The 27496-nt window shown below is 48.9% G+C and overlaps 1 protein-coding gene across 1 annotated transcript in view; it reads right to left on the reverse strand.

Moving 5' to 3' along the window:
- The window catches only part of LOC146859794 (catalase), a 408907-nt gene that overhangs the window by 65691 nt on the left and 315720 nt on the right, over nt 1–27496 (reverse strand). The window contains exon 10 of the mRNA XM_085643517.1: nt 14188–14318. Coding sequence (XP_085499643.1) covers nt 14188–14318 — 131 coding nt within the window. The remainder of the gene's footprint in view (nt 1–14187; nt 14319–27496) is intronic.

A 27496-nucleotide genomic window follows, 5' to 3' on the forward strand; every position in this document is an offset into this window, starting at 1 on the left:
TGGAAGACTACTGTCTGGAGGTGAGAGAGGATTGTCTGGGGCGAGCCCGCCTTCAACAACCAGTCGTCGAGATAGGGGAAGATTGGGACCCCTGATCTGCGCAGATGAGCTGCGACCACCGGCATCACTTTCGTAAACGCCACAGGGGCGCTGGTAAGCCCAAAAGGGAGCACAGTGAACTGAAAATGCTCGTGGCCTACAGTGAACCGCAGGTAACGCCGGTGGGCCGGCAGGACGGGAATATGAAAGTAAGCGTCCTGCAAGTCCAACCATACCATCCAATTATGCGGGTCTAGGGCAGACAAGACCTGAGCAAGTGTTAGCATCTTGAACTTCTCCTTCCGGAGGAAGCGATTGACGTTCCGAAGGTCTAAGATGGGACGCAGACCCTTGTCCTTCTTGGGGACCAGAAAGTAGTGGGAATAACAACCACAACCTACTTCTGGCCCAGGAACGCGCTCGATGGCCCCCCTTGGCCAAGAGGGCCGTGACTTCCTGCTGAAGAAGCACAAGATTGACACCCACTCACTGCCGTCAGTTCTTTGCTATGATCTCTCCAGTGAGCTTGGACTTGGTGAACCTCTCTTTGTCCTCAGCTGTGTTACCAGTAGCGTGGAAACACGCGAAACCATCTCTGGATCCTGGTGAGCCAGGCAACTATCGCCCTATCTCCCAACTTCCTTTTTTGGCTAAGCTGGTGGAATCTCATGTGAATACTATTCTCAATTAGTTCACCGAGTATAATGCCATTCTTGATCCCTTGCAGAATGGCTTCAGAGCACGCCACGGCACAGAATCTGCTCTGTTGGCTGTGACGGAAGAAATTCGTGGGATTCTTGATGTGGGCGATTCTGCAGCCTTAATTCTTTTGGACTTAAGTGCTGCTTTTCACACTGTTTCCCATGAGATATTGAGGCGCTTGCAGGATATTGGAGTGAGGGGTCTGGCTTTGGACTGGTGTCGGTCCTTCTTGAAGGGTAGATATTTCCAGGTCTGGGTGCCACCTTTTAAATCGCAGGAGTTTGCTTTGAAACAAGGGGTGCCTCAGGGCTCTATTTTAAGCCCCCTTCTGTTTAACATTTACATGCAACCTCTCGCATTGGTGGCTAAGGGCAGAGGGTTGTCACTGGTGTAGTATGCTGACGACACCCAATTGGTGATCGCTTTCTCTAAGAGAAGTAGTGTCAGTTTGGGGAAGTTCAAGGAGGACCTGCTAAAGGTGGCGGACTGGATGGCTGCAAACTGCTTGCAGTTGAATGCCAGTAAGTCCGAGGTTCTGTTATTTGGAAAAGACCGGGACTTATGGTCCGAGCAGTGTTAGCCAGATAGCCTCAAACCAGCCCCCTTGCCCAAAGAGGCAGTTAAGAACCTGTGACTGTGGATGGATAGTGGTCTTACCTTCGATACACAATCGAAAGCTGTGGCAGGGACTTGTTTTAGGCTGTTTCGTGGCTTGAAGCCTCCGCTTGGTTTCTTTTCCCCCAGGGTACGTCAGGCCATTATCCAGGCGACAATTTTATCTAGGCTGGATTATGGTAATTCTCTTTATCTTGGGGCCACTAAGTCTTGCATTAGGCGCCTGCAGAGAATCCAGAACGCTGCTGCACGTATTCTGGTGGCACTGCCGAAATCTTGTTCAGTTTCCCATGTCTTGCCCAAACTACAGTGGTTGCCTGTTGAAAAGCGAATCCAGTTCAAGACTCTTGTGTTTCGCACAGGATCCTGACCCAACAGGCTCCTTTGGGGCTGTCCAACTTGTTACAGTTTTATGTACCGCGCCGTTCCCTTAGGTCTGCTGACCAAGCTTTAGTTAGTATCCCTCGTGTTTTGAGAGCTAGAGCCGGAGGCCGTTCCTTCTGCAGTCTTGCAGCGAAACTCTAGAATTTGCTTCCGGTACCGATCAGAGGGATTCAGAACCATCTTGATTTCGTAAAGCCATCAAGACCTGGCTTTTTCCGGTTTATTCCTAAGCTGCTTTCCTCCTGGTTACTCTTTGTCTTTGGTCGCGCTGTGACCTCCCGTTGCTGGAGCAGCCATGCGCTATACAAATCTGACAAATAAATAAATAAGATGGTCCCCCGACATGTGGTGGTATTGAGGTGGCATGGCTGGAGGGGAAGTCTCGAAGGAGAGGGAGTCGGCCCTTTGGACAATTTGCAGCGCCAGTGGAGGAGATGATGGTGAATTCTGCTGCCCACTGGTGTTTGATGGGCCTGAAAGGTAGGACTAGAAAGACTTAGATCCAGAAGAATGATGGTGACGGCTCCGTGACCGGTCCCTCGACCTCCCATGGGACCGGGAACTTGAGCGGCACGGAGCTGTCTTGGAATGGAATTCCATTAGTGGATAAACCACATGCGATATTGTTAGAGGAAAGTCTACAGAGAGTGAACAAATGTTTTTACCACCATATAATAGACGTACATTACTACAGATAAAAGGGAAAAATTTAAATCTCTTTGCACTTTAAGAATTCCGTTTGAGGGGCTTCGGTTTTGGGCAGTCGCAAGTTTCTGTGAGCATCAAGCCTTAGCAAAAATCTAAGAATTGTCAAGGCAAATGAAAACAAATGCCTATCATTCAAGTTGTGCAGGTTCACCTAATGATCAAGAAATATTGAAGTTACAAATATATTTGGCTTATAACACTGAATCACGGGTGAACTAGCAGGATGTTCTCCTAAATATTTGTTTTGCTTAGGCTCTGAGAAGCAAGGTGGTATTCTAGTGGGAGGTAAAACCTGCTCTGCTGAGGCGGTTTGTTTATCTACCGCTGGGAGCAAAGCTCGTGTTGGGGACTCAGTATCCCATCTGCCCCGGGGACCTCTTGTGATCCAGACGCCACCACCACGTCTATCTTTAGAGCCCCATCATAGTTATACATAGCGACCTCTCGGAAGGTGGAGGAGGAGGCACCCAACACCCAGTTCCTACATTCTAATCAACCAGACACAGGAGGGGAAACTTGGACATCTCCACTGACTGCACACACAGTGTCTAGTAGAGTGACTGCGCACTTACCTCAGACTGACCTCCCCAATGACCCACCAGCCAAGCGACGCAGGAGTGGAGGCAACACGAAGCCCAGGCCCAAGGCAATGACCCTAACCAGAGCACAGAAATCTAAGCGAGCTGATCCTAAGACACCCACTGAGATTTCGACATCACTATCCTGTGCAAGTATAGCACCTCAATCCGTATTTTTGGACAAAGCATTCTGGACTGGAGTAAGCAATTTGCGGTCTGCCTTGCTGGAGCCTATCGTATCCAAATTTTCAGCAATTGGGGAGTGTCTATTAGGGTTGGAGGCTCAAATTGCTCCGCTCCAGTATCCCTCTGTCCCTCAATCCGTGAAGCGGGCAACTGTCACTATGGCTAAGTCTTCTTATCAGGTTCACAGTAACGCAAACACACTGTTGCCGATACCGCAGCGCTCTGTACCAACCATATCTACAACCCCTGGTGGACCACCTCCCATGAACATAGTTTTCCATAATATATCTAGGGAAAGTCAAATTCCACTAACACTGGGCAACACAAGCTTTGCACACCAGTCCCCCAGAGTCTCGGGGGCTATGGGGGGTGACCCTCAGAAAACTCACCAATCACCTAGACCGTTGGTGAGCATGAACAGACATGTATACGAACCGCAAAATGTTTCACATCTTCCGCCCGCAGTCTCTACTTTAGTTCTTGTTGTGGCTAATGTACCACTACTCCGTGAGAACCAGCCTGAATCTACCCTACAGTTAATAGACAAATCCTTGCACTGGCTGACAAACCATCTAATGGCTATAGGTCAGGGAAATTATCCCCTGTCCCGGGAGATCATCATGGCCAGGAGAGTGGGCTGGGAGGTAGTTCTATTAAATCTATTGACGGCGATTGTGTCGTGATTAATTTTAATAACTCACAAGTGGTAGAAGCTCTTTTGAGCAACTGTCATGGGATGGCAAATGGAAGTACTCAGATTATACCTTTATCTTCAGAATTATTTTACAAGCAGGGCTTAACAGAGCCCTTGAGACAAAGGCAAAAACAAGGTCATCATTTATCCCAGGGGGTAGCCCATAGTAATATTATGGGGATGAGGCTTCACAATAGATTTGCTGTGCTTTCGGATCTGGAGACTTGTGACTGATTAACTTCCGTCACTTATCCTCCCGCCCAAAATATTAACCCCCTAGGCACTCAACCCGCCATGATTCAGGGAAGCTCATCAAGCATCCACATACCGAGTTTGGCTAGCACTGGCAAGATGCAGCTAGCATCTTGGAATGTGGCTGGAATTACTTGAAAACTAGGAGATGAGCAATGGCATCAAACCTGGCACTCCTTGGAGGCCATCTGCTTCCAAGAAACTTGGGCCACGAAACCAGTCTTTGACTCGGGATACCGTTTCTTCAACACAGTAGCGGTTGCCTCAGTGTCAGGTTGGGAGAAGGCCGGATTTTTGACTTTGATATGCAATAGTTTCCCTTTTCAAGTAAGGATGGTTGGGTCGCAGAATAGACATTTCCATTTGTTACTAATAGAAGGTATAGAGGAAAGACCATGCCTCTTAATTTTTATAATATTGAAGCGGGGGATCGCAGGAAAACAGTGGTTGAGGACTTAAATAGAGAGTTGGACAAAGTGGATTGTTCTACGAAAAAGAACCCTTAAATATTATTTGAGTTGGGGATTTCAATGCCCACCTTTGTAAGTATAAAGATGATACAGTGTGTGGGAACACAATCCATCAGGGTATTTCCCTTCTTCATTTTATCCATAATAACTATGGGGATAGTCTTAAAATTCTTTACATGAAAAACCTGGTGATACTAAATAACACAAATGATGGATACATGGGGAAAACATTTGGGAGAAATAATTATGAGTCCACTATTGATTTCATCATAGAAAACTCCACATTCAGTGGCCAAGTCACTCGCACAGATGAACAAGTTACTTACCTTCGGTAACGATGTATCTGTAAGAAACATTAGTTAGTTAGATTCCTCACCTTAGAATATCCCGAGGCGTCAGGCTGGATCCGGGAAGATTTTTGTAGCAATACCCCTTGCGCTTCGCTAGGCGTTATCTGCGGCTCCGCGTCTGTCGTTGGCATCGTGCGCCGGAATGATGTTGGAGTACTTAGACGCCACCCTCGCGCGCTGACGTCAGTTCTTGTACATAGCTTTCCACGCCAGGGACGCTGAGCCATGCAAGAGACCGACACTGGTGCCAAAAAATCTAGGGCCCTGAAAGGGAGAACCTTAACCCTAGATGTCGGTTCGCAGAACGGGGAGGCTGGGTGGGTCGGTGAGGAATCTAACTAACTAATGTTTCTTACAGATACATCGTTACCGAAGGTAAGTAACTTGTTCATCTGAAAGAAACACGTTAGTTAGATTCCTCACCTTAGAATAGATACCCCAGCAATACCAACCCCGATGGTGGGTCTGCGAACCAAGATCACACCAGAAAGTCCTCGAGAACAGAACGGCCAAAGTGGCCATCCCTCCGGACTTGGCTGTCCAGGCAGTAATGTCTCGCAAACGTGTGCAGCGAAGCCCACGTCGCCGCCTGACAGAGGTCTTGCAAGGGGACTCCCTGTCCCAGTGCAGTCGTGGCCGCCGTGGCCCGAGTAGAATGGGCCCGTAGCCCAACAGGAGGAACCTTTTTCGCCAAACAATAGCAGGTCTTAATACACAACACGACCCGACCCACCGAGAGATGGTCCGCTTGTGTACAGCTTTACCCTTCTTAGCCCCAATGTACCCAACAAAATTTCGGTCGTCCACCCGGAACGGTCTTGTGCGGTCCAAATAAAAGGATAGCGCACGTTTTGGGTCCAGACGGTGGAGCCTCTCTTCATCTTTTGAAGGACGCGGAGGCGGAAAGAAGGTGGGCAGCGTGACAGATTGCCCGATGTGAAAGGGAGTCACGACTTTATGCAGGAAAGAAGGACGTGTCCGGAGGACAACTTTGTCCGGAAGAACTGAAAGGAAGGGAGGCTTGGATGACAAAGCCTGGAGCTCACCCACGCGCCTAGCGGAGGTGAATGCTACCAAGAAAGCAGTTTTCAAAGTCAAAAGACGGATGGGACAGTTATGAAGGGGCTCAAAGGGAGCGCACATCAGGAAAGTGAGAACAAGGTTCAAGTCCCACTGAGGCATTACGAAAGGAACAAGAGGGTACATATGAGTAATGCCCTTGAGGAAGCATGAAACAACAAGGGACTTGAAAAGAGAAGGCTGATCAGGAAGCCGAAGGAAGGCAGAGATAGCAGCAAGATAACCTTTCAAGGTGCCCAGAGCAGAGCCCTGCTGGGCCAAAGAAAGAAGAAAGAGTAGAACCTCAGAAAGAGGGGCGGAAAGGGGATCCACAGCCTTTGCTGTGCACCATGCCACAAATTGTTCCACCGGCAGGCGTATACCGTCTTTGTGGAGGGACGCCTGGCTGCCAGAATGACATCACAGACTTCATGACGCAGGTCAAATGGCATCAACTGCCGCCGCTCAATCTCCACGCATGTAGGTGGAACAACCTTTACAACGCAACTTTTACAACGCACTACACTTACAACGCATTTTTTACAACGCAACATCCACTACAACGCATTCCATTACATTGCATGACACTACAACGCATTTTTAAAAACTACCTTTACAACGCATTCCATTACATCGCATACTACCTTTACAACGCATACCATTACAACGCATAATATTACATTGCATTTAAGGTAAGTATGCACCCCCTGGAGTTAGAATAGTAAATTTTACCCCTACACTATCCAACACTTACCATACTGTTGCACCCCCTGGAGTTAGAATAGTAAATTTTACCCCTACACTATCCAACACTTACCCTACTGTTGCACCCCCTGGAGTTAGAATAGTAATTTTTACCCCCTACACTATCCAACACTTACCCTACTGTTGCACCCCCTGGAGTTAGTATAGTAATTTTTACCCGTATACTATCCAACACTTACCCTACTGTTGCACCCCCTGGAGTTAGAACAGTAATTTTTACCCCTACACTATCCAACACTTACCTTACTGGTGCACCCCCTGGAGTTAGAATAGTAATTTTTACCCCTATACTATCCAACACTTACCTTAAATGCAATGTAATATAATGCGTTGTAATGGTATGCGTTGTAAAGGTAGTATGCGATGTAATGGAATGCGTTGTAAAGGTAGTTTTTAAAAATGCGTTGTAGTGTCATGCGATGTAATGGAATGCGTTGTAGTGGATGTTGCGTTGTAAAAATTGCGTTGTAAGTGCATGCGTTGTAAAAGTATGCGTTGTAACGTCATACATCCAGGTGGAGGCTGGACAGGTTCGGGTGGAGGACCGTCCCCTGCTGCTACGACAGAAGATCGATGGACATACTGAGTAGCTCGGGATACCAGTACCTTCGTGTCCAATCCGGAGCCACCAAAATGACTTGGGCCCGGTCGCACCTGATCTTCTTCAGCACTCTGTGCAGAAGTGGTAAAGGCGGAAAGGCATACAACAGACCGCAACTCCACTCGCGACGAAAAGCGTCTCCGAGCGAGTGCCGCCTTGGAAACTCAACGCGCGGAACTGCTGACATTGCGCGTTCTCTTCGGTGGCAAATAGATCTAACCAAGGCTCTCCCCACAGCAGAAAGAGACCTTGCGCCACGTCAGAGTTCAGACTCCATTCGTGATCCATCATGCACCGGCGGCGGAGTTTGTCCGCTCTGGCGTTCAGAGAGCCTGCCAGATGTTGAACCACTAGGGTGACGCCCTGGTGTTCCAGCCATGTCCAGAGGCGCAGGGCCTCCTGACAAAGGGTCCACGACCCCACCCCGCCCTGTTTGTTGCAATACCACATGGCGGTGGTGTCGTCTGTGAACACCTGCACGACACTTCCCCGGACAGAGGGAAGGAAGGCTTTCAGTGCAAGTCGGATCGCCCTCAGCTCCAAAAGATTGATATGGAGCCGAGTCTCCGCCGGAGACCAGAGTCCTCTGATCTCCGCCTCTCCCATATGGCCCCCCCATCCCAGGAGGGACGCATCCGTCACTACCACGTGCTCCGGTTGGGGAAGGGAGAGGGATCTGCCGCTGACCCAATCGCGATTCATAAGCCACCACTGCAGCTGTTTCGCAGTGCCCTCCGAGATCAAGACGTGGTCGGACAGGTAGCCTCGATGCTGGGCCCACTGAAACTTCAGGTCCCACTGCAGAGCCCGCATCCGCCATCTGGTGTGAGGTACTAACAGGATGCAGGAGGCCATCAGCCCCAGAAGCCGCAGCACCAACCTGACCGAAATCCAGGACAGAGGCCGGAAGATGGGAATCAGGGCTCGAATGTCCAGGACCCGCTGTTCCGGTGGATAGACCCGGAACTGCGCCGAATCGAGAACTCCCCCTATGGAAAGGAGCTTTTGGGAGGGACTCAGGTGCGACTTCGGCACATTGATGGAGAACCCCAGCGAATGCAGGAGGTCTGCCGTAGTCTGGAGGTGGGAGACTACTTGCTGGGGCGAGCCCGCCTTCAACAGCCAGTCGTCGAGATAGGGGGAAGACTGGGACCCCTGATCTGCGCAGATGAGCTGCAACCACCGCCACCACTTTTGTGAACACCCGAGGGGCACTGGTGAGGCCGAAGGGGAGCACAGTGAACTGAAAGTGCTCCTGACCCACCATGAACCGCAGGTAACGCCGGTGGGCCGGCAGGACAGGGATGTGGAAGTAAGCATCCTGCAAGTCCAACTCTACCATCCAGTCTCCAGGGTCTAGGGCAGCAAGAACCTGAGCCAAAGTGAGCATCTTGAACCGTTCCTTCCGGAGGAAGGCGTTCACGCTTCTGAGATCCAAGATCGGGCGTAGGCCCCCTTTGCCCTTCTTGGGAACCAGAAAGTAGTGGGAATAGCAACCACGACCTACTTCTGGACCAGGAACGCGCTCAACGGCCTCTTTGGCCAAGAGGGCCGTAACCTCCTCCCGGAGAAGATGCAAATGGTCCCCCGACATACGGTGTTTCTGCGGTGGCATGGCTGGAGGGGTCGTCTCGAAGGGGAGGGAGTAGCCCCTTCGGACGATTTGCAGCACCCACCTGTCCGAAGTGATGGAGCGCCAGTGGAGCAGGTGATGGCAAACTCTGCCCCCCACTGGCGTTGAATGGGCCTGAAAGCGGACGGGAAGGAGGATTGGGAGGTTGAGGCCTGGATAACCAGGCTCTCGGAGGTGGGGTGGTGGGAGAGGAATGTGGGGTCGCCCGGAGCAGGGCGGTGGCGCCGGGCAACGTTCCTGTCCACAGGAGGGACTGTGGAGGGCTTGGACCAAGTGCCCTGGAGAACGTCAATGAGGGCCTCATTAAACTGCAGCAGAGGCTCAGTGGAGCTTGCTGTCGGTTGAAGGACTTCGGTGAGGACGTTAGTCCTCACAGCCACAGCAGGCAACTCGAGCCCCAGGGCTTTCGGCCGCCTTGCGCAGCACCACAGAAAAGGCTGTACCTTCCTCCGAGGCCACAGTCGGAGGAGAGATTAATCCAGCGTCTAGAGAGGTATCCAAACCGCTGGCGTCCCCCAATTCCTCTGCCCAGTCCTGAGACAATTGGGCCAGTTTGGCCAGAGGGTCCTGAGACCCCTTCCAGTCGTCCTCATCATCCGATTCCTGGTAGACAGGAGGAATGATCGGAGCCGGACGGTGGATGAAGCGGTTATCCATCGGCGCCGGTAACTGCGTCGGACAGCGCCGTACCAGCGCCGGGTCCGGAATAGGGTTAAACTGAGGCTCGATGCCGTGCGGGGACGGCGTCGGGGGCAGAACCGGTGTCGGCGCCGGCGGAGGAGGCGTCGTCGTGAGATCGACCGGCGCCGGCAGAGATCCAGGCCTGGATCCCTCGGGGACCTGCGGAGTCGGGGCCGGAGCCCTCGACGGCACCGGGACCGGAGCCGCCGGCACGCGAGGTCACCCAGTCAACCCTGAGGGGCCCGAAGGCCCGCCGGCAGGCGTCGACGGCGGAGCCAGATTCCTCATGGCCGAGAGGAAGGCACTGACCTCTGCCGGAATCGCATCAGTCCCAGGGACCGGAGGGTATGAGGGGCGAGCTCGGCTGCTGCGACTCTGATGGAGCCGCGGGGGTGGAACCACCCGGACCCTCGGCCGGGTCGTGCGACCGGCGAGGGGAGTCCGAAGAGCGAGGACGCCGCGTGGACTTCTTAGAATGTTTGGAGTGACTGGACTTACCCGAAGATCCCGACGTGCGATGTCTATGGCTGCGGCTCCGCGAACGGTCCTTGGACCGCCTCCTGGACCGGGACCGAGAGCGACGCGGAACCGAGTGTCGAAGCTCAAATAGCTTACGGGACCGCTCCCGTCTAGCCTTCGACGTCAAGGCCTGACGGTCGGGGTACGACTCTGCGCCATGGTCGGCCCTCAGGCAGTACAGGCACCGGCGATGGTGATCCGTTACTGACATCAGTCGGTGACAGGCGTCACAATGCTTGAATCCAGGCATCCTACCGGCACCAGATGTCGAGTCGAGTAACCAAAAGAGGTCAAAAAGTTAGTCAAAAAGTGACTAGGGGTAAGCTCTTCCCGGATCGGCGCGGAAAAAAGAAGAACTGATGTCAGCGTGCGAGGGCGGCGTCTAACTACTCAGACGACGTCATTCCGGCGCACGACGCCAACGACGGACGCGGAGCCGCAGACGACGCCTAGCGACGCGCAAGGGGTATTGCTACAAAAATCTTTCCGGATCCAGCCGGACGCCTGGGGATATTCTAAGGTGAGGAATCTAACGTGTTTCTTTCAGATACTATTTTTACCTGTTATAGTGACCACGTAATTTTAATTACTCACTTACATACCCCCTATAAGTGGACTAAACAGCATGTGTTATCAGGGAATATTTCATTATCCAGGAAAAACGGGTACCAATTGAAGTAGTCCCAGGCAGAATATGGCCCATATACCCATAGTAAAAGCAAGGGACAACATTGTATTATGCCTGTCCTTGGAGACATCCCCAGCACTCCTAGTCTCTCAGTTCACAGCTCTGACAGAGAAGTTAAAGGACGCAATAACTCGCCCTCAGCGTGGAAATGGATCAAGGCCAAGAGGCTGGTTTGACTCACCCTGTTCAAAAGCCAAAAACGCACTTCTTGTTGCCTTAAAGACTAAGCTGAAAGTCCCTGAGCAGATAAAAAGGTTACGTAGAGATTATAAAACCGCAAGAAAGGAAAAGGATAAGGACATCAGGGGGAAATCTTGGAATAATTTCCAGCAGGCCGCCAATTTGAGTAGTTCCAGCGAGTTCTGAAAAGTTATAAATGCACCCTATTTCAAAGAACCTAAAGACCCATCCCAGGATGTTCACGTAAGTAAGGATGTATGGGTCAGATACTTTGTAGATATATTCAGCTGAGAGACTAACTCTGCATTGTGGGAGTCCAACGCAACTGTCAAAAGGTATTTTAAAATTCTCAATCGGCAAAAGGGCTAAAGGCCTGTATTCCAGGAAAGGCACCAGGGCAAAATGGGTTCCAATTGATCTTTTTCAAGGTAATTATGATCTTTGGGCCCCCTTACTAACTAACGTATTGCATAGTGATAGAGGGTCCCCCCGTCTTGGAACCATAGCACAATAGTCCAGATTTTTAAGTAGGGAGATAGAAGCCAAAGCAGGTGATGGCGAACTCTGCCCCCCACTGGCGTTGAATGGGCCTGAAAGCGGACGGGAAGGAGGATTGGGAGGTTGAGGCCTGGATAACCAGGCTCTCGGAGGTGGGGTGGTGGGAGAGGAATGTGGGGTCGCCCGGAGCAGGGCGGTGGCGCCGGGCAACGTTCCTGTCCACAGGAGGGACTGTGCAGCCCCAAGAACTATAGACCCATTTCCCTACTGAATACTACGGCAAAGCTTATGGGTAGGATCCTATTAGCCAGACTGGAGGACTGGGCTCAGGAACATAACATCTTGATGAAGGCCCAATATGGCTTTCATAGGGGGAAAGGGACTGTTGACCAATGCCTTAACCTTTCCCTCTGTATTGACAAATACACTAAAGCCAAAGGCCGGAAGATCTACGTGGCCTTCATGGACCTGTCAGAGGCCTTGACTGTGTATACCATCATAGGCTGTGGCAGAGGATGGTGGGGATGGGGATTGATTGAACAATAGTCCTTTTCATCGAACAGCTTTATGCTAATGCAACTGCCTGTGACTGGTATGGTCCACATGGGGAATGCACACGCTCATTTAAGATCGAGAGGGGAGGGAGACTGGATTGTATCCTCACCCAGTTTCTTTTCTCCATCTATCCAAATGGGTTGGAGGCAGCCCTGACTGACTCCTCCAGGAATGTGCGTATCTTTGGAAGTACACCCCTCCCAGTATTGGTATACGCCAATAGTGGGAAGGGCGTCCTAATTGTCAGGACGGGGGTAGCTTTGCAGGGCTTGATAACATCGTATGCCTCATTTTGGCTGGATTGGATCTAAGGTTGAATGAATCCAAATCCTTTATCATCATAGCAGGAGCAGGTAAAAGATGAAAATTCCCTTATTTCCATCTGGGAACAAAGAAAATCGAGATAGTGGAATCCTTTCCATCCCTGGGAGTACTTTTTGATAAAAATTACTCCTGGTCGAATTTGGTAAACGTGAGGGCCCTAGGACTGGAAAGAAACCTTCAAGCCATAAGGGGCTTTGCTAAGAAGTTGGGTGCAAGCCCACTGGATCCCATCAAAAAGATTTACCTTGCAAAAGCAAAACCCGCATCAACATATAGGTCGTCGGTATGGGGCATGGCTCAGATTGGGAAACTAGTCAATAGAAGATACATTTTTCAAAAATAGGGTGTCGCTCCGTCAGTTTTTTTCTAACTATATATTACATAGCGAACTGGGCCTGCCTTATACATTAAACTCAATTAGACTGGCCCCAATCTTGCTATGGATCTCAACCTGGCATAGAACGACCGTTTACCTAACACAGAGAATAATCAGTGACTGTATGAAATTGGAGCATTATAATAGGAATGGTTGGCTCAGCTATGTGGAGGATGGCCTGAGTGCAATTCAGCAGATTGACATCTTCAGGGAACCGGCATCCTGTAGAAGGGTTTTCCAGGCAGAAAATTACTTATCTGTTCATGAAGAGGGCAAATTTTAATCGCAGGGGGAAAAAAAGAGGCATCCAAAAGCGTCACTTGCATATGACCTGATCCCGCAAAGACCAGAGAAAGGATTTTCATACCTATCCAGGCTTCCATTTAGACAGCATAGATTCATTCTCCTCCGCTTTTGCATGAACCTAATTCCCTTGAGGTTAGGATTCCCAGAGAACCAATACAAGCATGCTGATTTGACACCATGCCCTTGTGACAATCAGTCTCCCCAGTCTGACCTTCACCTGGTTCTGTTTTGCAAACTCTACCATAGAGAAAGAGAGGCTTTCATTCTTCCACTCTTAAGGCGCCTTAATGTTAACTACTGTAGGGTGGCTCTGTACTTTCTAAAGTCTCTCCCAGATCCTTTTGTCTGTTTTTCTGTTGCCTCATTCCTGTGGGCCTGCTTACAAAAAGAAAGACTTATGGAAGTCAATGGATTAACCTTTTGCACTGGGTACATTTTAAAATCACAGTTTTGTTTTTTATTTACTATGTCTTGTAAGCTTCCTACTTGATTTACAATATTTTCCTTAATTTATATTTGATGTGTTTGATAAGATGTGCTTAGAATGATCTCTACAAGTGATCAAATAAAGATTGTAAAAGTAAAAGTAAAGTAGTTGAACTAAAAGTGAAAAAAAGCGTGCAACATTTTAGAGTACAAAATTTGAATGTTTAAGTTCCGTCATTCTAGGCACACATTTCTTTGTATAAAATAATTAAATTCCAATATTTTATTAACCTCACCACAGGTTCAAATCATAAATGATTATAAAACCAAATATATAGGCTTGAGCAGGGAACAAAGGGAATCTTCGCAGCACACACTCATCTGCAGAAGACGTTGCATTTACTTCACAATCAACATACACAGCGGATTAGAATAGGATTAGAAAGCTCCTCAAACCGTGGTGCACTGAAACTGAATTATGGAAATCAGAGCTAAAAGAATCCTGAATAATACTCCTGCATCAAGTTGCTCAGAAGGACTGTAAAATATGCCACAAAAATCCAGTTGCAGGGCATTTACCCACCACATTCCGTTTTACCTGGGTAACGTTGTCATCATCGGAACTGTTGTAACGAGCCACATCGGCAGAGATCTTAAAGCAATGTTCCATGGCTTTGGGCTGATTTTCAGGTGCACTGAAGCTGTTTGGGTAATAATTTGGGGCACCACCTTAAAAATATAAATTTATTTTAAGAAGTCATTTTCTTTTATGAAATAGTTAAAATTAGCAGTTGTTTAGGAGTCAGTAACAGTGAAATCTAGATAAAAAATACGCAAATGGATTGGGTATTAAGTGTTTGGATGATCTACTTCTAAAAAAGTGTTACGATGTGTTGCGTACAAAAAAAACACAAATTTACGTAATAAAATGCAAATTTCCTATGACAGCCTGATTAGGTGCCTGATCTAACTGATTTTAGGTAACCCTTTTAAAAAAAAGAATTTAGCAGTATCTTTCAAATCTTAGAATAATCACTTTAGAACTTAAGACAGCATAATTTTCTTTCGTTACCCTCCCAAGAAAATCCCATTATTTTACAAAATGCCAACTGAATGACATTTGCGAAGAGGTTATTTGCCACTGCAGATTAGCACAACCAGAAATGTACTTACTCACCATGTACTCTTAGTCTTTAATCTTACTCCATTATCAACATGTTGGAAGAGCTCACCCTCAAGAAAACCGGTCTACATGCTGCAAGGCCAGTCACATCCCTTCTAGGTGACGTTGATTAACCCTTATGTGCATCTTAAACACATGATCCTCTTCAGCCAACAATTGAAAAAAGTGCTGTTACTATAACTCGACTAGAGATATGGTATGGTGGACGGGCAAACTGTGCAACATTACAGACTAGTGACCCATCTTTTTGCCCCGGAGCCCTCTACTGTCAGTTTAAATGCAGAAAAACAACTTGCTGGTGGAACTGCAGACTTGCAGCAATTCAGGTAGCGAAGTTGGTAAGTACGACCTCCACAAAGTGCCTGTCATAAAGCTAGCGTTTTAGAAAAAATGGCTTGTACACCGGAGAGGTGCATGGTGGGAGCAACTGAAGCCGCATTTCATCTGCAAGAGTAGGCATAGCTGCTCTCTGAAAGGGAGGTGCTGCGCAATTCTATAGACGGGAAACAATCCAGAGGTCAAATAGTCTTAATAAAGGGAGGTGGGTGGGGCTTTGTACAAAATCAACACACAGCTCTTATTAGTTCCACGTCGAGTACAGCTACTTCTATAACAGAGGGTCTCGGGAACGGTAGACTCATCACATGATTAATGTGCAGATTCATAAATGAGCAATAAATACCCGGGGTGTGCAAAAACAGTGAGCATACACTATTATTTAGGTAAATGGTACGTGAGTCATGTGCCCATAGTGCTAACAACTCTTAGAAATGCAACTAAATAGGCCGTCTTACAGGTAACACGTTTTAAAGCTAGGTTAATCGGGGCGTGGCCAAGACCCGGAGCAAAATGGCCGCTTGATCTTTTAGCTCCGTGAGCCCTATCCCTCCTACGTCTATCCTGAATTAATATCCGACTCCCTGATGCGGGAGAACGCACCTGTCAGCAAGCGGGAGCTCTTTGGTCACACCCGCCGCCACAAACCGCCTGAGCCCAAAGTTCTGGGTTCCGCAAGTGGCAGGCCTACGCGAGCCTTGAAGCAGGGGCCTCAAATTTGAGGACCTGCCGCCGAGGAGAATGCAATGCACGGCCGGCATGACCAACGCATGACGAGCGCGACGCACTCCTGCAGACAGAAGTAAACAGAGCATCTACCCGGCGGAGCTCCCGGAGCCGTGCCCGCTCCGGTTGAGACATTGACGGCAGCACCTGGGGAGATAACGTTCAGCGGCCAGTCCAGAGGTTGCGCGGAGGAAGAGGCTGGCGGCGGCTATGACTTGGCTGGGAGCGTATCGGAGGGGAGGTGGGAGGGGGCCCGAGGTGTGGCGGCACTAGCAGCGCCCTACCCCATCCCCCCTCGTTTATTGCACCTAGAGGAACGGACCTGTGGCCCTTGCGGGAGCCCGGAGGGAAGCAAGGAGCGTGCCCTTCACCCATTTTTCACTGAAACGCGGTGAAACGTGGTAGGCAACAGGAGCCTCGAAAAGGACGTCCGTAATCCTGCTGGTGGGGCTGAGGACCACCTGGGAGGCTCAGACCTACCCCCCTGCTCATCTTTGAGCTGCGCTGGCGGGAGTTGCAGGACGTCCAGGCAGTGTCGGAGGTACTCGATTCCATCCACCTTTGCCATCAGCCTCGTGCAAGAATGAACATTTAGGGGACGTGTGGCAGTATTGTTGCTCCACAATGCACCCCTGCTCGAATAGAACTGGCAACAGGCAGACGTAGACTGGGTCTTGCCACCACGCCATGTGGGCTCACGGCTGGTACCGGAAACAGAAGCTCATGATCCTGTGGGATATTGACGGCAAATCAATATAGCAACGGAGAAGAGCAAAGCCGCAAGTGCGAAGGAACCGAAAACAGTACAAACAGACTTGACTGCTACACCCTCCCTAAAGACATGCTCCAGGGCCGGCACTCTGGGGGTGGCGCCGCCGGTGAGCAGGGAGGAGAGGACCAAGAACTGTCCTTAAAAGACGTTATGAAGGCAATCACCTCTGGACAAATCACGTTGGAGCATAAAATGAACACCATTGCTATCGAGGTCAACCTGATCCGAGCCGATCTCACCAAACTTATTGAAAAAGTTAAACAGGTGGAACTCACCACTTCTAGTCTGGTGGATGATGTCGCCCAGCTTCAAGGTGAACTGCAGAACATGCAATCATTTCGCAAAGCCACTGAACTCAAACTAGATGATTATGAGGGGCGCTTACGCCACAACAACCTGCGCATCTTAGGCGTGCCAGAAAAAGCTGAGGGGCAGGCCCCCGACCTTTTTGTAGAGGACCTTATCCTGCAACATCTAAAACCCAAAGGCCTCAGTAAGTTTTTTATTATTGAAAGGGCGCAAAGGGTCCCCGGAGGTCGTCCCAAGAGTGGAAGCCCCCCCCCCCCCGTGCCCAATACTGGTTAGAGTGCAAAATTTCCAGGACAGAGACGTGATTCCCCAGAATGCTAGAATTGGGACCGCAATCCGCTACGAGAATCCTTCTTCCCAGACTTTATGCAACGAGTGCAGCCGCAAAGACGGTCCGTCACTATGGTGAAACAGATACTTCGAGAAAAGGGACTAAAATACTCCATGATATTCCCAGCAAGTCTTCGAGTGGAGGCGGAAGGAAAAACCTGGTTCTTCGAACAACCGGAGGAGACCGCTGACTGGCTTGAATATCGGACGGAACGGGCCTCACTAGATCGCAATGCTGGGCTGATGCTGCCTCTCCGGCACACGGCTGACTGGGCCGACCTGGACACGAAGTCTCCCCATTACTGACTGACTATTAAGTCTGGCCGGGACAGGTAACAGACTGCGTGGCGGCCGGGGGTCTTTCCCTCCTTATGGCGGACACCCAGAACTTTGGTGTGTGACCCGCGTAGGGTACTTATTTGTTTAGAGCATGGGGGGGGTGGGGGGAATATGAAAACGGGTTGTCACGCCCTTACATTTTCTGCTATTAGTTCTATTTCAGGGCGACAGGCACTCTGCAAGTTTTGTATGGGCAGTTCTGAGCCAAGAGTGCAGGGCAGCAGGGTGGGGGGCTGTTGGGTGGGGGATTGTTTTTTTTCTATGGTTATGTTTTCTGCATCGGTGCTTGATCTTGATTTTATTACAGAGGATGCGGAGATTTACTAATTGAATGGCAAGTGCTATGGGAGACAGAAACGTTAAAATATTGAGTTGGAATGTCAACGGGCTCGGGGACAAAATCAAGCGCAGTGTAGTTCTCCAATATATTAAACGGTAGGCACCGGATACTGTCTTGCTCCAGGAGACACACTTGATCGGAAACGTATGTAAGGCGATGCATAGAGGAGGATACAATATGGTAGCACATGCGGGGTTTGCTTCAGTTTCCCGGGGTGTGAGTATCAAGGTGAAAAACACGCTCCCCCTTGCTATAAGCACCACATGGACAGACAATCGGTACAGATATGTTGATATTTTGGGAATGTGGGAGGGGCATCCCATCACATTCATGTCCGTATACGTCCCTCCAGGCCTGCAGGGTACCACCTTTGCGGACCTGGGCTCGGTCCTACTCACTATTCCAGATGGCCTTCTAGTCCTCGGGGGTGATTTTAATGCAGTGGTATCGGGCACACTGGACCGATATCCCCCACGAGAGGTAGGGTCATCCTTCCGCTGGTTGCCAAACTTTCTCGAAGCCATGGGACTGGTTGATGGGTGGAGAACTTATCACCCAGACCAGACAACACACCTTTCACTCTGGGGCACGTAACAGCATCTCCCGTTTAGACTACTGTTCAGTGCCAGTTGCAAAAGTTGCGTACATACACAAAATCAGGCACCTAGGCATCTCTGATCACTCACCAGTATGGGTCCGCATGGTCCTTAACCAGAGCACAGTAGGAAAATTAGCCCCAATTAATCCTTGGTACCTCCGCGATCCGAAAGTCCGTACACACCTTATTAAAGCTATTGACGAATACTTCTCTGACAATGTGGGGTCCGTGTCCTCATTCCAGTCCTTATGGGACGCATTCAAGACTGTGATTAGGGGTCAGGCTTTGTCACGGATCTCTGGCTCAAAAAAAAGATAAACAAAAAGAAGTCCTAGACATCGAAGCTGAAATTTATAGATTGGAGAGTGAGCTGGAATCCAGGGTGACGCCGGAGAAGCTCCATTTACTTAGCCTGAAACACCACAACTATAAAGCCCTAGTTACTGATCGGGTCAAATCTTTGGGTAGGGAGCGCCTGGGCAGGATTTATGACCTGGGAGATAAAGCAGGGAAACTCTTAGCGTGGCTGGACAGAAAAGAGTGGGCGAGCAGACTGGTCCCGGAAATCAGGGTAGAAGACAACATTTCCATTACTGATCCACAGAAATAGTTGACAGATTCGCCAGTCATTTCCAGACCGTTTATACGACAGTGACCTCACACACTGAGGAGGACTCTCAGGAATTGTTGCGTGACATCAAGCTTCTCAGCCTCTCCCTAGCAGACCGAAACTTTATGGATAGTGCCTTGACAACAGATGATATAGCTTAGGCAACCCGTTCCTAAACTCGGGGAAAGCCATTGGTCCCAATGGCCTCCCCATCGAACTATACAAATTGCGACCCGATAAATTCGCACCATACCTAAAATCTAAGGTGGAGGAATCCAGGGAGGTTGGAACGTTGCCCAGGGAACAGAGAATTGCCACCACAGTGACCATTCACAAAGAAGGAAAATTTCCGATATGCACAGGGCCTACACTCCCTCCAATCTTCTCTACCTGAGGGCACTACTCCTCCCGAGACTTCTCCCTACGAAGACAAAAGTTTAGACAGTCACCTACCCGAAAAAACTATTTCCCTAATTTATGAGAAATTAATCAATAACATGACGGATCCCTCCAATCACTGCGGGAGAAATGGATGCAAGATGGGATTGCAATGGATGATGAGGACTGTCAGACTGCAGTGTCCTCCCCAGAGTGGTTGCTATTCCAGCGCGCCTTAGATTAGTACAGCTTAAGATCCTCCATAGAATATACATCACCGGGCCTCATTTGATACATATGGGGAGGTCTGACAATGGGGAATGCAAATGGCCCTGTGGCCAGATGGGAACATTCATGCACATCATCTGGGAGTGTAAATATGTCAGCTCTTTCTGGCTCAAGATACATGACAATCAACGAGGTGCTCCATGTTGGTCTCCGCCCAGAGGCGCGACGGTGCCTCCTGAACATATGGGAACCCACAGACCTGAACACTCTCCAGACACAGGTTACACTAGGGTTCATGCTTCCGAAAAGGAATATTGCCCAATTATGGGGCGCAACTCACTCACCCACACTAGAAGCCTGGGAAAGAGACCTTGATTGGTGTATGTTTAGAGAGAAGACCGTGTATTTGACCAGTGGATGCCCCAAAAAGTGGTCCTGTGTCTGGTGGTCCTAGGAATGCCTACCATGGAGAGATGTGTGTTCCGTCTCGCTCTACTGAACAAGATGACCCCACCTCCCCGTGACATTTCCCTCTTCTGTAATGATATACCACTTTTCCTCCCGTGCTTATTACAATGTACAAATTGATTGATTCCTCTGTATTGTTTATTTAAACCGATGTATGTTTATTATAAAAGATTTATATAAAAAAAAAATCTAGGTTAATCATGGATTTAAAATAAAGCCTTTCCGACATGGCTCAATTGTTCAAGTCTCACAGAACGAGGTTCACCCAACAGCGAGGAGGAATGGGAAAGGGGGCAGATGCCCAGGTAAAGATAATGCCACACTATTTCAGAGAACAACAAATCTTATGTAGATTGTTTCCTTTCTATTGTACAAGCAAATATGGAGACCAGTCTAACCAAGATTACATGAGAATTTAACTACATTGACACTATGATGCGGCCTGCAAGGCAAGTTACCACAATTCACCTACAGCAGCAAATGTGGTCTGCGTCCAACTTAAGCTCTGTGGAGGTCATCACAAGTGCATGCACTGCAGAAGTGTCAGTGGACACATTAACACTGCTGTTCCAGGATGTTGGGAGTAGGGGACCCAGCATCCTCTACACTCTGGATGGTGATCACCAAAGAAGCTTGTTGTAGTACTGATGATACCCTGCAGGAGTGGACTTAAGTGGATCAGTATGTTTGAAAGACTGTTGAGTCCATGTGACCTTGTTTAGAGTGCCATCAGTGCTGGGGACTTTGCAGCATGGCAGTGCAGTAAAACATTTTTAATTACCATCCTTCATGTAGTTAGCCTTGCAGGAAGTTTGGCACAACCACCTAATCATTGCACTTTTTGTCTTTGATACAGCATCAGATGGTTGTAATCAGTCAGGCTCAGCAGTACCGGGAGGATACAATATTAAACCCACTGAAACCAGCAGCTCATGCAGTTTTTTAAACTATGCATCACCCACACAGGGTAGGTAAAGGCAAACTCCTATTGAAGGCAGGGGAGCGAAGTGGTCACCTTTAGTTTAATGTGGAGGATAGCTGACTCAGGTGGTACATCCAACAGTAAGACTGTTTTACCTTTGCAATAAAAAGAATCAAAAGATGGGCAGGGGTAGAGAAAAAGCTTGCACACTGAGCCAAACTACACGTTACTACCAGGTAACTGGTCAACTGGAGGTAAAAACAAACGAAGAGACAAGCTATCAAGGATCAATAAGATAAGCATTCAATCCGACAACCAAGGAATCCCCACTCTTTTAAAGAAGAACTCATTGAGAAAGCATGTCTAGTATAGTGAGTGCTAAGGGAAAAAGGTAAGCTAAGAAAACAAGAGAAGAAAACGGCATTCTGTTATGACGGGACAAAAAGAAAGGACCAGGGAACAATTACAGTCTGAGGTGAAAGAAAAAAAATGAACTTTACAGACACATTAAGACACCCAGTAACCAAGAAAAGCACAGAAATTCACTTTTGATATTATTACATGTAGGTCTTAAATGTTTCTAGTAAAATCGATTAGACAATCGCCCACATACTTTAATAGAGCAGAACGTGAGTTATGAGTATTTAGTTCAATGAATATGGTAGTTACCTTGAAGCTGAAGAATATATATAAAGAGCTATTCTGAATTTGTTGGCTATCGCACAAGCACACAGGGATTACGTGAGAAACACTATCAAACATTTACAAAACACAAACAGGAGGCACATTTGGTAAAACCTTTGAAACAACAGAGGTCACTGACATGGGTCCAGGGTAGACCAAGACTGGTAGACCATTGGTCACAATGATGGGACACAAAAGTGGGGTCATTGAGAGGGACAAACAAAGTGCTTATGGCAAGCTATAAAACCAGCATGTTAAAAAGATGTTTATAAATTGAATGGGTTCAATTTGTGCATATCAGGTGGTACGAGGCCCGCAATGGCACAAGCAAAAGTAAAACAACACAATGGAAAAAAATACGTAGATATACAACCCAAGGGGGGACGGGGAGTCAGCCAGTCTGTATACAGTATAAGCAGGTCAATAGAAGAAGATAACAAGTGGACAGAAAAAAATATTACAATTTGAACAACTGTTCTAAAAGAATATCAAAACCTGAGAACAATGCGGTTTGAGAAGGTACCACGGTTAATGCTGTTGATGGACATTCACGATTAGCAATTTAACATGTTTCTTGAAAGATGCAGGGGATGGGTTGGATCGCATCTCGGGAGGAGGAGCGGTCCAAATTCTTGGAGCAAGACCTGAGAAAGCACGATTGTAAGGTCTTTTCTTTTTGAATTTGGGAGGTTTCAAAAGTAGGGTGGTAGAGGTTCTTAAGGTCCGACTCGAGCCAGATAGTTCAAGCTTTTTTGGCAGTGAAACCGGGGTGTTGTGGTGAATAGCTTTATGCGTCAAGCAAGCTATCTTGAAATGTATCTTAGCTTCGATAGACAGTTTAGATGAATTAGGTCTGGCATAATGAGGTCATGTTTTCTGGAGCCTGTGATGAGCCTGGCCGAGGAGTTTAGGGTGGCTCTGAGCAGAGCCTAATTAGTTTTAGGTAGCCCAGCAAGGGTCACCAAACCATATTCCAGGCGTGAGATAACTAGGGATTATACTGCAGGCTGGATGTCCTCAGGGGGAAGGAAAGGCATGATTTTCTTAAGGGGGTTTAGCTGAAGATTAGCTCTCCTAGTAGTTGCACTGATGTGATCTTGCATATTAAGGTGTCTATCCAAGGTTATACCCAACGATTTAGCAGAGTCAACAATATGAGGGGTGCAGTTAAGAGCCGTGAGTTGTTTAAGCCAGTCCAGGGTAGGTGTGGAGTGGTTGCGGGGGGCAATCAGAAGGAATTGTGTTTTGAGGGTATTTGACAAAAGATGGTTCTGGGCTAGCCATTGTTGAGTTTGTAAGAGTGCATTGTTAGAGTTTTAATGTCCTCTGGAGAGGAGATCTTCAAGTGCAGTTGCGTGTCATCAGCATACATATGGTAATGAATGGTTAAGAATATCAGAAAGTGGGTCCATAATCAGGTTGAAAAGAGTTGGCGAAAGTGTGGAGCCTTGATGTACTCCAATAGAGACCAGGGTACTGGTTGCAAGGGAATAGTTAGCTTTGATTCTTTGTGTGCAGTTCTGTAAGAAAGATGCAAACCAGTTTAAGACAGGGCCCGAAAGACCCATCCTATGTTGAAGAAGAGCAATCAGATTTTCATGTTTGAAGGTGTCAAATGCTGAGGACAAGTCAAGAAGGATCATAAGACACAGGACATTTTGATCAAGGGATCTCAAGGCATCTTCCAAGATGTGAGATCTTAGATATGATACTGCCTAAGTTTGATGCTTTGTTTAAAAGTTGTTTGGCACCTCTATTATTGTGCCTTAAGAAGAATGAGGCGAAGTTATTTAAGCATTCCTACTAGAGTGTGATGTTTTTAAGGGGGTCACCCATAGTGAAGTTCTACCTGCTGTATACAAGGGGCCGGGTAGGTCTCCTGTTGATATTTGTGATGATGATGCAGGTGGTTTGGGTATTAAGGACCCTCAGTCTGCAGGCTCTGTGGAGGTGTCAGAAGGGCCCAGTCATGTCGCGCCAGGGGCATAACATGCTACACTATCTCTGCAAGGGATTGGGGATGGGACCCACTGTGCACTTCATTATAAAAGAGCAAATGGCCAGGAGGTTACCCAGCAGTGTAGGGGTAAAGAGCACGATATATCTGATCTTATGAGGTTATCCACATCACGGGGCGATGCTGCTCTATTACATCTTCCTTGTAAACCTACACCATTAGTTGGGGTCTTAAAGGGGTTTATCCCATTAAAGAAGGTGCGGGGAAACAACGGCAGACCTCATACACAAGGTAAAACACTGGAGTGACAAGACCTTAGTGAATGGGCACCTCGTCTCCACACATTATTATGGTGAGAAGAGCTGGTTGGGTAGGAAGGAATGGGAAGAACATTGATGGGGATTGAATTATAAATAATCTAAGGCATCCCAGATATGTCAAAGCCCTTGTTCAGAGCCGCTTTAAAACCAAAAGGGATGATGCAAGGATAATAGAAATTCTTGGGGTAATCGCATTTTGGCTATGCAAGAAACATGGGACATTGAACATTTATTTTATATAGATGGCTTCTCCTCCTTCAAAGCTGCTTCCCCTTCGCCCGCGGGGCATGCAATAGGTGCCCTGCTTATTTCAGTCCCTCCCAAGATCCCCTTATACTCCTTGGTGGTAACAAACGCTCCCAATTTATTGGCGGTATTGTTGATATTCAAGAATAATCCATCCTTGTTGGCAGTAAACTTTTACCATTCTTTTGACAAGAGAATACTAATAAAACACATCTCTGATTTAAAGTGTTTTCTGGAAAGTTATGTGGAGAAAAGGTCCTCATTATCAGGTAAAAATTCTTGGCGATTTTAATGTACATTTGGGTCAACGAGTTTGTGTTTTAGCAAAAAGGTCTTTTAATGTAAGCTCCTCAGTAACACACTTTGAACGCTCAACCTACTGGAGGATATTTTGGCAGGCAGTAACCTGTACTGTATGGGGCAGACCGGGGCAGGTGAAGATATTCCCCAATTGACTGGTGAGGGTTGTCGTTTTATTATTCTATCTGCACCCCTTAGACACGTTCCTAAGAGCATCCAGGAATAATTTTAGTGAACATAACACCACAGTGTTGGAACTGGCCTGGGTACTAGGCGTGGAAGGTAACACAAGGAAAAGTCTCCCTAATAGGGACAGTAGCACCAAGGATCAGACACGCAAAATGAAGTAGGACAGAATGATCCCGGAGGTTTTCTTAGAAAACATTCATATGGTGAAGGTGGCAGACATTGCAAAGTCTTTAGAAAGTGGCATGCAGGATGAGGTGGTCCTTAATGCCTTTAATAGATTATGTGAGCAGATCTCCTCTAATCTTTTTGTCCAGAGTTAAACATAGTAACAGCAAGGAGGACAAGTGGTTCGACCATAACTGCGTCAGGACACATAGGAATCATATGGCTACCCTGAAGCAAAGGCCTAGGGATGAGGATAAGATTATGGTCTGTAGGAAAGCGTATAAACTAGTGACTTTCTTGCAACAAATAAATTTTAAAAAAAAGAAATTGAGGAGCAAGCCTGGCAGGTGTTATTGCAGCCCTGCTGGCCCAAAGAAAGAAGAAAGAGGAGAACCTCAGACAGAGGGGCGGAAAGGGGATCCACAGCCTTTGCTGTGCACCATGCCACAAATTTGTTCCACCTGCAGGCGTATACCGATTTTGTGGAGGGACGCCTGGCTGCCAAAATAACATCACAGACTTCAGGAGGCAAGTCAAATGGCATCAACTGCCGCCGCTCAATCTCCACGCATGGAGGTGGTCACTGGACAGGTTCGGGTGGAGCACCGTCCCCTGCTGCTGCGACAGAAGGTCCTCCTGAAGAGGCAGACGAATCGGGGGATCGATCGACAGAGTAACTCGGGATACCATTACCTTCGTGCCCAATCCGGAGCCACCAAGATGACTTGGGCCCGGTCGCACCTGATCTTCAGCATTCTGGGCAGAAGTGGTATAGGCGGAAAGGCGTAAAACAGACCGCAACTCCACTAGCGATGAAAGGCGTCCCCGAGCGAGTGCTGCCTTGGAAACTCCAACGCGCAGAACTGCTGACATTGCGCGTTCTCTGCGGTGGCGAATAGATCTAACTAAGGCTCTCCCCACTGCCGAAAGAGGCCTTGCACCACGTCCGACTTGAACACCATTCGTGATCCATCATGCACCGGCGGCTGAGTTAGTCTGCTCTGGCGTTCAGAGAGCCTGCCAGATATTGAACCACCAGGGTGATGCCATGATGTTCCAGCCATGTCCAGAGGCGCAGAGCCTCCTAACAAAGGGTCCACGACCCCACCCCGCCCTGTTTGTTGCAATACCACATGGCGGTGGTGTTGTCCGTGAACACCTGCACTACACTTCCCCGGACAGAGGGAAGGAATGCCTTCAGTGCAAGTCGGATCGCTCTCAGCTCCAAAAGGTTGATATGGAGCCGAGACTCCGCCGGAGACCAGAGTCTTCTGATCTCCGCCTCTCTCATGTGGCCCCCCCATCCCAGGAGGGACGTATCCATCACTACTACGTGCTCCGGTTGGGGCAGGGAGATGGATGTGGCACTGACCCAATTGCGGTCCGTGAGCCGCCACTGCAACTGCCTTGCAGTGCCCTCCGAGATCAAGACATGGGCGGACAGGTTGCTCCGATACTGGGCCCACTGAAACTTCAGGTCCCACTGCAGCGCCCGCATCCGCCACCTGGCGTGATGTACCAGCAGGATGCAGGAGGCCATCAGACCCAGAAGCCGCAGCACCAACCTGACCAAAACCCGGGATAGAGGCCGAAAGATGGGAATCAGGGCCTGAATATCCCGGACCCGCTGTTCTGGAGGATAAGCCCGGAACTGCTCCGAGTCCAGAACCACTCCAATGAAGAGGAGCTTCTGGGAGGGACTCAGATGTGACTTTGGCACATTGATGGAGAACCCCAGCGAATGCAGGTCAGCCGTAGTCTGGAGGTGGGAGACTGCCTGGGGCGAGCCCGCCTTCAACAACCAGTCGTCAAGATAGGGGAAGACTGGAACCCCCAATCTGCGCAAATGAGCTGCGACCACAGCCATCACTTTCGTGAACACCCGAGGGGCACTGGTGAGGCCGAAGGGGAGCACGGTAAACTGAAAATGCTCCTGGCCCACCGTGAACCGCAGGTAACGCCGGTGGGCCGGCAGGACGGAAATGTGTAAATAAGCGTCCTGCAAGTCCAACACAACCATCCAGTCTCCAGGGTCGAGGGCAGCCAGAACCTGAGCTAAGGTGAGCATCTTGAACCGTTCCTTCCGGAGGAAGACGTTGACGCTCCTGAGGTCAAAGATAGGGCGCAGGCCCCCTTTGCCCTTTTTGGGAACCAGAAAGTAGTGGGAATAGCAACCGCGACCTACTTCTGGATCAGGAACGCGCTCGATGGCCCCCTTGGCCAAGAGGGCCGTAACCTCCTCCCGCAGAAGATTCAAGTGATCCCCCGACATACGGTGGTACTGCGGTGGCATGGCTGGAGGGGTCGTCTCGAAGGGGAGGGAGTAGCCCCTTTGGACGATTTGCAGCATCCACCTGTCCGATGTGATGGAATGCCAGTGGAGCAGGTGTTGGCGAACTCTGCCTCCCCCTGGCGTGGAATGGGCCTGAAAGCACGGACTAGGAGGGCTTTGAGGCGGATGCTGCCGGGCTAGATGTAGACTGACCGGCACGTTGTCCCCCAGTACC

Source organism: Triturus cristatus, chromosome 3_1 (assembly GCF_964204655.1).
Source record: "Triturus cristatus chromosome 3_1, aTriCri1.1, whole genome shotgun sequence".
NCBI classification, from domain to species: Eukaryota; Metazoa; Chordata; class Amphibia; order Caudata; family Salamandridae; genus Triturus; species Triturus cristatus.